Source organism: Panthera uncia, chromosome B4, assembly GCF_023721935.1.
Source record: "Panthera uncia isolate 11264 chromosome B4, Puncia_PCG_1.0, whole genome shotgun sequence".
In the NCBI taxonomy this organism is placed as follows: domain Eukaryota; kingdom Metazoa; phylum Chordata; class Mammalia; order Carnivora; family Felidae; genus Panthera; species Panthera uncia.
Window position 1 is genome coordinate 86007536 of NC_064809.1, and position 14563 is coordinate 86022098.

The 14563-nt window shown below is 45.7% G+C and overlaps 1 protein-coding gene across 2 annotated transcripts in view; it reads right to left on the bottom strand.

Annotated features, from left to right (window-relative positions):
- Window positions 1–14563, bottom strand: part of PPM1H (protein phosphatase, Mg2+/Mn2+ dependent 1H) — a 254727-nt gene that overhangs the window by 55343 nt on the left and 184821 nt on the right. For both annotated transcript variants that reach the window (XM_049625892.1, XM_049625891.1), the window contains exon 6: window positions 10168–10286. In XM_049625892.1, the coding sequence (XP_049481849.1) occupies window positions 10168–10286 (119 nt within the window). The remainder of the gene's footprint in view (window positions 1–10167; window positions 10287–14563) is intronic.

The following is a 14563-nucleotide window of genomic DNA, read 5'->3' on the forward strand; positions in this document are numbered from 1 at the left end:
CTTATAAATAGGCTGAGGATTGGACCATATGTCTTTCTAAATATACCATCAGCTCCATATTTCTGCCGTGCTGTGTGTCATTTTCATACTTTACAGAGGTGCAGAGCTCTTATGGTTGAGAAAATAAGATGTTAGTTCTTGCCACCCTTAGCACCGCATTCAAAGTTTCGCATGAGCTGACCTGAACCTACTTACCTAGATTGCTGGGTTACTGGACTAACCACCACTGCCCCGCACCCTCTCGATCGCTTCTACATGCCACTTATGTTAGGCCACCACCAGCAATGTTCTCTAGCTGATACATACCAATATAAGTACACACAGAGGTTGAAACTCTTCTGTACTGCTTGGCAAATAATGACTGTCCCAAGCCCCCAGGTGCCCTTGTCTGGTATTCTGGACCCTCCCCTGGAATCTCCACAGTGTGGTAAATAAAGAGTTAATGCAAAGGGTACCTGGGTGGCTCGGTCAATTTTTAAGTATCTGACTCTTGATTTTGGCTCAGGTCATGATCTCATGGTTCCTGAGATCGAGTCCCAGGTAGGGCTCTGCACTGACAGCACGGAACCTGCTTGGGAGTCTCCCTCCCTCTCTCTCTTTCTCTCAAAATAAATAAATAAAACTTAAAAAAAAAAAAGTTAATGCCTGGCACAGCAGGGGCTTCTAGGACCCACATGGAGCCTATTCTTCCATGCTGACTATTGAAACTATTCTGAATATTACCTCTGGCCTCTATATTCCCAAAACCCACATCTTGTTTTAGCTGTGGGCTTCCACTTGTATTGTGCCCTCCATACAGAAGGTCTTTCCCTTTGTCCCTCAACCCTCTTAAAACTCCTCTCCTATTTCAGACTGTTGATTCAAACACAGCCTTCTCCACTAAGTCTTTCCCAGCCCCAGTTCGCCCTCTTAAAAACCACCACTGCCTCTAACACAGCCACGAGTGTTTCTTTAAACCCCCCTTTTATAAATAAGTTCTACATTCTGTCTTGCTCTATTTATACACAATTCCAAAAGATCTAATTCCCACACTCTTGAGAATTTAATGGATTTATAGGTAAAATGGTGTTGTTCAATAAATTTCCAGAAAGCCAGTCCCTTAGTCAGCTGGTCATCCCCATGAAGTGACACAGTCCTATGTGACAAGATCCTACATGAGGGCTACTGAGGGGCGTGGTATGCCAGCACCTTGGGTACGGTACAGCTCAGGAGGGCTGCAATGGCACTTTATTTTTTTTATTTTATTTTTTTTAATTTTTTTTTTCCCAACGTTTTTTTTTTTTTTTTTTGGGACAGAGAGAGACAGAGCATGAACGGGGGAGGGGCAGAGAGAGAGGGAGACACAGAATCGGAAACAGGCTCCAGGCTCCGAGCCATCAGCCCAGAGCCCGACGCGGGGCTCGAACTCACAGACCGCGAGATCGTGACCTGGCTGAAGTCGGACGCTTAACCGACTGCGCCACCCAGGCGCCCCTGCAATGGCACTTTAAAAAGTCCAGCATCCAGGACTAAAAAAACAAAACAAAAAAACAACAGTAGAATCAATGTATGGACCAGAAAAAACCATAAAAACAAACAAACAAAACGACCTACAAACAAACAAAACACCCTATCCGTCAGCACTCAGGGATAGAGTGGATTCCTACTTGTACTGAGGGAGCCTCTGCCCACAGATAACACCCCCCCTTGTTCGTGATCATCCGGCACAACAGCTGTGGGACAGACCTGCCAGGTAGAAGTAGCCAGCACACTTGACCTTCCTTCAGTCTCTTGTTTCTCTAAACTGCCTCCCATTACCTCAAGAAACCAGCAACTCAACACCTATTGGATTGTGAACCTTCTGAGACAAGGATCAGACCTTGCCGACCATCTCACTCTCCATAATATCTGATGATTATATTATTGGGCACACAGAGCACTTATTGTATGCCAGACTTTGTTGAATGCACACGACCACACTAGCTCTTGATGTCCTATTATTAGGTACCATCATCAACCCCCTTTACATGTGGGAAAACCAAGGTGACATGTATGTCCAAGCTGCACCTGGGGACTGGCCCAGTCAGAAAGTCTGGCTCCACATCCCTGTTCGTAACTACTGCTCAGTGCCTAATATACAGCAAGTATACAATAAAGGCTTGCTAAGTATAAAGACACGTGCCTCCCTGCCCTGGGGGTGGGGCTTGGTTAAAAGGACACTGGCTATTTTAACCAGAATTTATGCAAGCATTTGACATCGTAAAGCTTCCCCAGAGGACCTGGAGCTAAGTCCCCACCACACATGTACTGCATAGCCCCAGACAATGGTCACCGGGGAAAAGCAGGGACCAGACTCTGCTTAGGAGCCTATCAGTGGGTATAGACATGCTATGGCTGTTCAAAGGGTCTCGGGGGAAAGAAAAGCTTGGAAGTACTTTGGCCACTTTAGTAACGAGAAATTTACTCCTATCATGGGAGCAGAAAGGTGTGTGTGTGTGGATGATCAATAGGGAGCAAGCCAGTTGGGCATCTCTTTCCTTTCCGCTTCCTGTGGCCTGACAATGCCTGTCTTGGCTTCCAATCATTTGTAAAATGCCTCATAGCTTCCTCTGGCCATAGGGGCAGAAAGGCGGGGAGGGGGGTGGGGAACAAGGAGTCATTTATCACTGTCAGGAGATATGCTGCACACCGCAGGGCAGGCTTGCTTCCCTGCTGCTCCTGAAGCCAGAGCTGCAAATCCCGAAAAGACGCAGAACATGCACACGGCAAATAACCATTCATCATCTTGGCTCTGGGAGCCCCGAGAAAGGCCACTCCCCGTGTGAGGCTGACCCACTCGGACTTTGGCTCTAGGCTGCACCGGAACTTGGAACGCAAGGACTTTCCAGGCGCCTATTCCCTGCCCCAGCCAATGACCATCCTGGACAATTTATAGGGTTAAAATTCTCTGAAATTCAAGCCCCTCCTTCCTCTGCAAAGTCAGATTTCCACATTGCTGCCAAGGTGGCCCATAATCATTAAGTTATGAGAATACAAGTTGCTAGGAGGAAATTAATACCAGGTTTAACTAGGGGAAGGCCTGCTTTCTTGTGAAGTAATTATAAAATTAAAATGTGATATTTCTCTGGTGGGTTTAAAAAGTCTCCCCGTGAGATCTGTGGCACAACAGTAGTGTCAGGATTTGCACCAAGACGGGACTGAGAAACCCTTTGGTGCTCCAACGATGCTTGCTAGTCAAGAGACACCTGCAGGTAGGTTTCCAAAGATTGGGTTAAAAGTAATTAAAAACAAAAAGAGGGAAAAGGACAGGGTTTGAAATTTCCAATTACTCTTTAAAACTCAAGAGTCAAGCTGTTACAGAAAACGCAGGCTTTCCAAGTAAGATTAATAATGCTAAGCTAATTAGACTCACAGGCATGGCCAACATATAAATTCAGGCCCAAAAGAGGGACACCGTCCCTTTAAAAACTGCCTGGGGATCAGTGGAAAAGCTAATGAGGACTGTCAGTTGGGGCTGCTTTAATAGGTGGTCCTCCCGAGGATAAAGCCTGGGGTTTTGGTAACAGGGCTTCTGTGCTTGATTCAATAAATCAATTTATATTATATGCAGGTGCAGCTCTGGAGTTGGCTTCATAAAGCATTTTGTGGCATTTCTCAATCTGCTTTTCCACTTTGCTGTCAGCCTGCCTGAATGTGTTGTCAGAGGGCACTGAAAAGAGCAGTGAAGAATAAGACAGAAGCCATATCTACAATAGTTGTAAAACTCGACCCAGTAGCTCCAGACCATGCTTGAGGCTGCCTCCAGTGAGTTTCCCTCCAGAAAATGTTTGGATTATCTATTGGTTAGAAGCCCAATGCTGTGGTGCTGTGGCTCTCATCCCTGAGTTGGGTTCCAGGCTGCAGATGGAGAATTAAAGTTCACCCCAAACAGCATGCAAAGGGTTGGAAGTGAAGTTGCTTTTTAATCAGCTCCTCAGGGTCTGAAATACTCCCCAAGAAGTAAAAGGAGAAGAGAAACAAAAGCACCAGTCCAGCAGGCAATGGGCAAGGCAGGGCAAGGGAGGTAGGGCAAAGGACATGGTTCTTCCTTCTGGCTGACCAACAGGCTTGCCAAGTAGTGACCGCTAGAGATGAGTTGTCCCTAAACACAGTGACTGATGCCTCTGAACATCTACAAAGTGGAATGACGCCCATACCGCAGCCAACTCAGAGGCTAACAGGAGTGAGTCCAGAAGCCATAGAATGTGGCCATGCCATTTCACTTGCTTACCCTGTCTGTGCTCAGCTGTCTTTTTTTTTTTTTTTTAAACTCTCTGCCATTGGGATGTTCAGTTACCGCTCCTTGTATGTTCTCCACCTCAGCTAGACCCATGCTCTTACGTTACCCAGACTGCAGGGTCATCCAGTACAACTTTTTGTGGTGATGGCCATGTTCCGTATCTGTGCACTGTTCAGTTCAGGAGCCACTAGCCACATCCGGCTACTGAGCAATTGACATGTGGCTAGTGCGACCTGGGAAAGAAAATTTTCATCTTATTTAATTTTAACTAATATAAATTTAAATGGCCACATGTGGCTAGTGGCTACTGTGCTAGAGAGCACTCAGAATAGAAAAATATTTCCTTTGCCTTAATAAAAGCAATGAGTACTAAAAGGAGAAAATGGTGGCTGACCCCACTCTGCCCCCAGTGGAAAAATCCCGGATTGTAAAGGAAATTCAGCGGAGGAAAATGACCCTGATGTGTCATCAAGTTAGAATCATAAAGAGTTAAGGGCTGCTAGAGATTAAAATGAAAGGTTGCGGGGCGCCTGGGTGGCTCAGTCGGTTAAGCGTCCGACTTCAGCTCAGGTCACGATCTCGCGGTGCGTGAGTTTGAGCCCCGCGTCCGGCTCTGGGCTGATGGCTCAGAGCCTGGAGACTGCTTCCGATTCTGTGTCTCCCTCTCTCTCTGCCCCTCCCCCGTTCATGCTCTGTCTCAAAAATAAATAAAGGTTAAAATGAAAGGTTGCCATCGCTGGAATATTTCTAATGGAACTGGTCTTTTCCAGAAACTCTGAAAAGCAAAGCAAAGTCCATTCCCCGCCAGACACAGAGGTTGGCAGCAAGGGGCAAAGGAAGCATTTTACAAATGAGAGACCCAGGTCCAAGATTTGCCCAAGGCTCCAGAGTCTTGGCAGAGCGAGCTCCAGAGACCATGGAGCCTATCTCCCAAAGCCATAAACTCTGTACTAAGCCAGGCCATCTCAAGTTACGGGTCCAGCCTTCCTCGGAAATAAGACCATCATAAATGTTGGAAAGGCTTTGCTTAAGGAAAGAATTCTGGTATACTTTACTCATAACTAGAACCATCTGGAAGCAATCTCACATTCACACGATGGACTTCTCTTCCTCTTTAGCCCTTGCTCTCTCTACAAATCCCATCAGGCCAGGAACAGCTGCTGGAGGGCCTGGCTGGACTCCACGGGTAGAGCTACAAACCCCCTTCCACATGGATGTCCTCCTGGGCCCCTGGCTTGCTCGTTCCCCCGTGTGCCCGGACACAGCACACGATGAACACCCATCCCACTGAGAAAGCTAAATCACCAGCAGGCCCAGGAGCAGGGACCCGGTGCCACAAAGGCAGCTGTGAGAAACCGTTGTTTCAACTTGGTAACACAGACACTTGCCAGCAAATTACAGCCTGAGATGGCTCAGAGGGCTGCGGGTTGAAACACAGAGCTCACACTGCCAGCTATGTGCATCATGCAACAGCAGCTCGACACAAAGGGCTGGGGAGGAGGGGCGCTGGCCTGTACTGGGGCAAGGCCGGGATCCTGGCACCAAGACCAATGACACCAGGCACAGAAGGTGAGGGCTGGGCCGCGTCAGGGACCGACTCAGCGCTGGGGGTGCTGTGAAGAAAATGCCTTTGTAAATCCAACTACTGGGCAAGCGATCTCTGAGGCGGGGGAAGGGGCGGTGGGGGAGCCAGGGAAGAGACCGGTTTCATTATGAAGGTCCTGGTGACAATAACCTTTTGTCCTCTATACAATCTGGGCCTGCCAAGCTGCTCCACAGTCTCTGAGAAAGCACGAGGGTGGGAGAGAAAGGCTCCCTGTCAGGAGGCCACAAACTCATCCCTGATGATGAGACAAGGCTCCCCCGCCCCCGCCAGAGCAGACATCCTCTCCCACACCTTCCTCCCCGCTGCAGACGCATGGCGGAGGGCTGGCATGAGGCTGCTGTAAGACGAGAGCAAACAATTTTCCTCAGCACAGGAGACCTGGTTCTCTGAGGATCCTCCCACCATCCGCACCCCCAAATCACACACAGACTCTTAGTGATGAGTGTGAAGCAGCCCAGTTTAATTTGGCCGGCAGTCTAGCAGGTCAGACTGGGAACCAGAAAAGTTAGTACCTCAGCCGGTCCTGAAATGCTTCACCCCGTCCTCTTGTTTAGAGGACTGTCACGGAGACACTGATCCTGGTGGACAGGACCCCCCTGCTCCCCTGCTTCACTTCACGTCACGGCTCAAAACTGAGTAATTATGTCTAATCTTACCCTGAAGAAAAATGGACCGTTGCATTGTATCACAAAGAGCTCTGGGCCTCAGAAACCTGGGATCTAGGCCTTACTCTGACACTTCTGTGTCCGTAGAAGCTGAGCAAACCACCTAATTCCTCTCTGTCTCAATCTGCTCAACCACAAAATAGGAACAAGGAAGAGGAGTCCTTCAGCGTCGGGCAGCTGGCATGGTAAACAGCGTGTGCCCTGCAGTGATGCTGTCTGGGTTCACGTCCTAGGTGCTCCCACTTACTATTATGTAACCTTGAAACTCAGCCTCTGTGCCTCAGTTTCCTCATCAGTTTCCTCATCACAGTTCATGGGACTGTGAAATAGAAGGCATCAAGTCAAGCTCTCATCACAACGCCCGGCCCTTAGCTCTTCCAGTCACTGTCAGGTAGGCCCACTGCCATCGTGCTGAGTGGGGGCATGCAGGGCCCATTTCCACCACAACTAGGTATTTGCTATAAGAATTAAAGGGCTTTGACTTAAGTGAACTCATGATTCATAGAAGCGTTCCAGAAGAACAGGTTCACAGGCCAGGGCTAACTCTGAATCCAAGAAACATAAAGGGACATGGTAAGGACCTGTCTCCTTGAGCATGACACATTCCAAACACTTACCAGACCACCTTCAACCAATTCCAACAACTTGGTAGTCACTGAAGGCATCTGTGGGAAAAGAGCCACAGGCCTTCATCTCCCCTTCTACAGAATTAATTTGCCAGGTCTTCTCTTTCTAGAGACAATTCGGAAAGGCAGCAAAAGGTGATCCCATGGTTTTTTTCAAGTCCTAAACAATAACTGCTAGACACGAGGTTTCTCACGAGAGGTTACAACATTTAAAAAAGGAATTCATTCAAGTTTAAATTCATTAAAGTTTATACAGGCAGTGGTCTAACTGGGTCTCTAACTCCCCCACTTACTCCAACAAAGATATAAAGAACTCTCCTTTTCCTTAAGCACCAATTTCAAGTCAAAAGAACAGGTAGAAAATACACAAAGGTGTACATCAATCTCTGCTCACAGGCAAAGCTGCAGCCAATAGCCACACAGGGAACCGTGCTGAAACAAATCAGCAAATCATGTCTGACTGAAGCCATTCTCAGTCTTGGCTCCTCAATTATTTGGTACCTTCTGTGAAGTTCCATACATTAAATACAGCCTGTTTATGGACCACTTATTTTCTTAGGATCATGCTAATTAATACCGTGTGTGTGTGTGTGTGTGTGTGTGTGTGTGTGTGTGTGTACAGAGAAAGCAAGAGACTGAGTGTGGGTGTATGAAGTTGGATTTAATATAGTCCCTGAACGTATCCACATTTTAAAAATTATAAAATGGGGGTAGTCTTCAGCCACTTGTTTTCCAAGTGTGTTTTGACTGCTTAGATCTTATTTGCCTTTCTGGCATAGAAAGAACACACAAACAGCCTTGCCTCAAGCTTAACGTATCTCAGATACGAACAAGCTCCTTATTCCCACCCTTCCCACCTGCCATCCATAACTACCTGGTCCTCAACTGCCGTCAGTCACTCCCTTTCCTGAAATCCAATAAATACCCACTGGCTAATCACTGGGTGTCAGGCACCAGGCGAGGCACTGCCCCCTCCTGGAGAATTGCAGACTAGTCGAAAGGACATAAACAGGTAGTTGGAATGATTAATGACTTACCCCTTACAGTTATCCCTTGGCCCAAATCATCTAGTTTGTTGTTCATTTCCTTCCTTCTCTGTTTTCTGCTTCCATCCCTCCATTTGACCCTTGAGACCTCACATACATATTTCTATGCTGGGTTGTTTTTTTTTTTTTTTTTCCCTGGGTACCTAAACTTGCTTTCTCTTGCCAGTTTCCTTCAAACTCCTTAGGACTGCCATCCCAAAACCATGCTTTCCTCATTCGTTCTCCTTCTCAGAGACAAAGCAGCACAACCCACAGCCTCCCACAGTGAATGTATGTCTCTGCGTGGCTTCCCGCATCCTTGATTATGTCCCCTTGATACTGACTCGGTCTGATTTCCCATAGACCGTCTCTTTATTTTTGGCCATGTTCCTTACTGTCTCTCAGGTCCACTCTTTTTGTTTATGCATTTGCAATCATGGGGATTTCTGACCTGGGACACCGTTCCCTCCATCGTTCTAAATCCTGCAAAACTTAGACCAAACCCGACCGTGCTTTTCTAAACTATGGTAGCCCTCACCTTCAACTGCTCTGTGAGGAGTGCTGATTTTGCTGATCGGATAAAAATGAACTTGTAAAGAAAACCCAGTTGGGGTAGGGTAAGGATTCTAGGGCACCAAAACTCCAGAACCTCAGAGCTGCAAATAGGGTGAACCCTTTCTGCCAAGTCCGTTCATGTTTTAGAACAGGAGTAAATAGTTTAAGCTTTATGGGTCATACAAGTCTCTGTTCCAGCTACTCAACCACCTTGTTGTAGAGTGAAGGTAGCCAAAGATCAAATGTATACAAACGAATGTGGCTGTACTCAAAACAAAAAAAAAATATTTACAGAAAGGTGTGTGGGTGGAATCTGGCTTCTGGGTCATAGTTTGCTGACCCTGCTTTATAAGAAGAGTGGATAGTAGGGAAAATCTTCTCTTTTAGATGATAGGGGATAAATTGAAGTGCCTTAGATCAGCCCCTTATTTTCCCTAGGTAGCTCAACTGTTCCCTTAACACAGTGTGTATTCTAGTAGATTTCTAGCCTAGAAGTCACTACCATGAGACTTTGGGCTGTAATCACGTGTGACAGCTATTTTGGTCAACGTGAGAAGAGATAATGGCATCCACTTCTATGCCTATGTTGGCAAGCAAAGAGTCCACTGTCTCACCCTCCTGCTCTCCTCCAGGCTGGCAGGAGACTCCCTGGCCAGTACCTCAGGGCTAACAGCAAATCTTCACCCCCACTACTATGTGCCAGGCCCTGTGCTCTCTTATTTAGTCCTCATGTCAATCCTATGGTGTATACGTACTTTATATCCTATCTGTCTTTCATATGGAAGAAACAGGTGAGGTCTTAGTCACTGTTAGCCACTGATCCACCACAGAAGTGATCTTGGTGCTGACATAGGTGTGTTGTGGGAGGAAGACGCCCCTTGCCAAGATTCTTATCGCAATGTAAATGTGAAAAAATAATGAAGATGGCTCATTACCTCTAGTCCTTACAGCAACCCCTTCAAAGAGCCTATTTTTTTCACTTTATCCATAGAAAGTTAGGCTCATAGGGGTTAAGTACTTTACCTAACTTTGCCTCTTTAGACAGCTCAGAGTTCAGATTCAAATCCAGGCCAGTTTGGCTCAATTAACTGTTAGCCTGTTCCTTCGAGCCCCTGACCTAAAAAAAACCAACTTAAATGTGTTTTAAAGCCTCAAAAACGCTTGTGCATGTGAAGTGACGAATTATGTCAGCTTCGTGGGGTCTAGCGTCCCCAGGGAGGACGTCAGGGAAGTACAGAGGCAGACCAACACCGCGATTTAAGAACTGGCGCCCAGGCGAAAAGAGCAGAAGCAACGTTCCCAGTCCTTTGCCACCAACCCAGGTCTCTGGCCGCACTACCTGATCCAAACTGCATGAGTGGCTTTTTATGACGGTGATGATTCCTTCACACATACTGTGGCAGTGCTGAGGCAGAGGGAGGCATGTTCTTACCAGCCTGTCATATTAAAGTCCCTGTAGAGCATCTTCTTTCCAAGTTCCTTTCTCTGTACTCTCCTTGGAAACTCCAAATGTGTGAATTCGTTTCCCAGCAAGTGAGGCTGCATGAATGCCTAATAGCAAAAGAAATAAAAAGAAAAAATACTCACATATTTAGGAGAAAAAATAAGACTCAATAATGTTTTGTAAATCAAGACATATTTCAAAAACCAGAAAACTGTTCTATTTTAAGGGGAAAAAATAGGTGTATTCAACAAATAGAATAAACATTTCTATTCTACAAGAATATCAGCGAATAAAAAATCACTAACTGAACTTATAAAGGGATATAACTTTTTCATTTGACATGATAAATTAATTGTAATCAGAGACATGGATTGCTAAAGTCAAGAGGAAAAGAAACGGAGTTTCTCCAAAAGTTCATTTAATTCAAATCCAAGATCTTTTCATTTTCCTGAACAGCATGTTGATGCAACGTGAAAGCTCTCCCCCACTCTGCTTGGCTTTCTCTGCTCCTCTCCTGCTCACACTCTTGGCGATCATGGCCTTGCCTTTGAAACCTACGTGTGAATCTCCACATTGACACAATGGCCCAAGAGAGCAGGTTGGGGCTGGATACACCAGACAGGAACTTTCTGTTGGACTCCCTCCATTTTGCTCTGCAGTAATTTGATCATGTAATTGGAAGACTATTCCAGAGCAGATGGCTTCCTCCCCTCCCCCAAATCTCTGTTCACACTACAAAAGTCTTGAGCAAACAGCCACTTAGGGAATTGCTTTGAAACAACAAACAGTCTCATTGTCACATTCAAAATTCAAATCCGCTATCCAAGAGATGAAATGCTCAAGTATTAATTTCCCCGCTCGAAGGCCACACACACTAAAAGCAAACTTGCACGGAAGCTTCCTTGTACCAAGCTGTACGCCCACTTACTAGCAGTGTGCTGGAATGGATCCTTTTTCTCCCTCCCTTCGTTATTTTCTTAATTTTTAAAAAATTTTTGGCAGGGAAGAGTAGGCAGAGCAAATCATGACCGGGCACTGTAGAAAAGCAAGGGATCCCTGCCACAGGACAGATGGCCATGTCCTCAGTCTCCTGGAAACAGGCATCTCCCACAGCCTCTTTCCCAAGATCTGACACCAGCAGATCTCCTGCTGATTCTCATGGTAGTTTGGAGGTTTAGTTGGACATCGGTCATCCTAAGCTAAGTATATCAGGAGTCAAAGGACACAAGCTGAACTGTCACTGGGTTGGCTAGATTCGGCCAGATAACAGAACTCTGAGCAGGCTTGGAGACACGGCAGGGCAGTACTGAGAAGGTGAACTGTCTTTACTGTCTTCTGTAGCCCCCAAATTTCCCAGGTCTGACAGGAATTCTGGAACATTCTGAGGGGCTCTGAAACCTCTGCTAGGGATGAGGGTTGGGCTGCTGGTGAGTATCAAGGACGCTTAAACACTGACCTTTACAGAGAGGTTCCCTGGGAAGGAAGGAAGGGAGTACTTAATAGGGCAGGTCAGTGGTGTGGGCTTTGGGTGAGGTGAACTTGGGTTTGAATCCAAGTTCTGCGTGTATAAGCTGTGTAATTTTAGTTGGTGATTTAGCTTCTGGAGCTTCAGTTTCTCAATCTCAGATTAATTATGTATTTACCTCACACTTTTAATAATTAAATGAATGCACTTATCGTCGTTGTCTCGGCTCATAAAAAATTATTATATCCATCTAATGATTACCGATATCTATTACATCCTTGGCACTACGGAATGTGCTTTGTGACCTCTCGCATCACACTGCCAACAACCTTACAAGGTGGAACTGGATACACAATCTGTAGGGTCCAGTGCAAAATGAAAATATGGAGACTGTGTTCAAAACTAAGAATAACCACGTACAGAGCCCTGTGCAGCCGCAGGAGTCACACACCCAGGAAGCCAGCTGTACTGACCGAAGGAGCAGAGGCATAATTAGTCCGTGAATAGCAACACCCACTATGTACCCGTTATCATCTCCTAGAGCTTTGGGACTCTATACCCCACTCCCCAAGCTGGCCTAGCCTGGCTGGCAACCTGAGTTAGGGATTACCATGTACCAGGCACTTGATATGCTTGTCACAACCTCAACAATCCTACAAAGCACATGTGATAGAGTCAATTTACAAATGAGGAGACTAAGGCCCAAAGAACTTAAGACACCTAGCCCAAGGTCATCATCCAGGGCTGGGTGGTCTCAGAGCCGAAGCCTAATAACATGTCCACAAACACCCATCCCAACCCTTGAACCTGCACACATTTACAAAAAAATTAAAAAAAAAAAAAAAGTGGGCAAAAGGACCAAGGGCCCTGGACCATGCAAATTCTAAATGGTCAATAGGTACCTGTGAGGATCCAGTTAACAAAAAATTACAGATCTGCACCCAATTTGGCCACAAGAATGCTCCTGAAGAAGCTAAAAGAAATCCTTTAACAGTATGAGGGACTAAATAAATTAGTAAAAAAAATCTAGACAAAGGAATTCTATGGTATCATTTACAATGATACTACAGCAAATATGTAATGACATGGAAAGAAAGGACAGACAGATGTAAAAACACAGGTTATCAAACAACGTATGTGAGTGCGTGTGCGTGTAGGTGTATGAGCTCATGTAAGTTGTGTCATATACACACAGATCTAGATACAAGGCATATAGGTACATACAAATGAATGTGTGTGAAGAAATATCGGTAAATGCCCCACATACATTTCATTAACAAACAGGTTAGGATCCAAAGGCCATATTTCTAAGTCCATTTCTTCACAGACCCAAGTGCCTCAGAGATCAATGTGCAGTGTTCCAGGCACCTGGCCGCGTTTCCAGGAGAGTGAGTGGCCCTCTGATGGTGCTTTCCCTGGGTACCCTCATACCCTTTTTGCTAGTACACGTGTCTGGACAGTTGTGAGGGAAGATCTGCAAAGTAGCCAGGATCTCCTGAGCAGCTCACTCTCTGCAGGGGTCACCTCACCTCTCCCTCTGAAGATGAGCAGGCTCTAAGTGGCCCTTAAAGCCCATGTTCCTGTGACATTTGTATCCCCTTCACTTGCAGGGGCTTTCAGGGTCTCACACTGCTTGCTTTCTCCCCATTATAGCAATAGGCTATGGTGTTTCATCAGTTCTAAGATGCTCTTTTCAAATGAGTTATTATTTTATTACCTCTAAGAAACGAGGGGAAGCTGCCAACGAAACTAAGTGCAATACTTTCTTACCACTTTGAATTTTTATTTTATTCTTTTTGAAAGGGCTCCTTTGGACTTAGACAAATTTTTACATATCCCTCGGGGTATATTTAAGAAGATTACATAGGTGAAGTATATTGGATAAGGTTTTCCAAAACGTCTTCACATTGAGAATTCCACTGCTCATCAGTTTTCAACTCTGAATCATTAACGGTCACGATTTCCCACGCAATAGTGGCCTGTGTTCCATGGGACCGTTGGCGATGCAACATTTCTTAAATAATTCACCCTAGAACTAGGAGCCTCAGAACCAGGGGTGCAAAGTTCTTAAGTCAGCTCTGCAATTATCCAGAGCCAGCTAACTTCTGACTCCCACTTCTGGAATGTGGCTGAACAAGTCAGATTCACACCTCCAAGCCCCTCTGCAAATCCACAAAGGCTTTAAGAGTGCTTCATTTTTGCCTTCAGGGTTTTCTTCTAAGCTGCCAGCCACCCATCCTGCAAGTTTGGTGCTGTTCTTTTGATGTTTACACATGCCCAGGAGAGGACACCTGTGTCATGCCTGCCACTTGGCTGACAGCAACAATCAGTGGTAAAATATCTCAACTTCAGATATGTCAAAGGGTGAAAACAAAAGCACCTTAGCTCTGAAGAAATACTGCAATATTCATCCTCCACTGATACGTCACACCCTTAAATTTCTCTACTTTTATGGTCATTTTTCTTCCTCGACCTGCCACAGCACATTTCGTATGATGCAAGATATTTTCTGTCACGATTCTGCTCACCACAGAATTCACCTGTATTCCATGTGTACCGATGACATATTTTTACTACTTTTAAAAATCGCCATGTCCTAATAGTAGACCCCCTTCTTACCAGCACTTTCAATACTCACTATTGTCCTATTTGTCAGACCCGATGGAGGTCCTGGTGTTGAAGAAAAAACAACTCAAAAACTAAGTACAAATAGAGCAAATAGGTGGTTAATTAACGAAAAATGAGAGGCTAAAATACAGTGGGACACATACCTGTTGGTTTTCAGAGGAAAACCTACTTCTCTGCTCATTTGTGTGTCTTTTTCTGCAATGATCGTGGAAGTTTTCAGATTTCATCTTAGGTGGGCTGTTATATGGAAATACCACAGACGGGGAGGGGTATGAACAGCAAACACTTAGG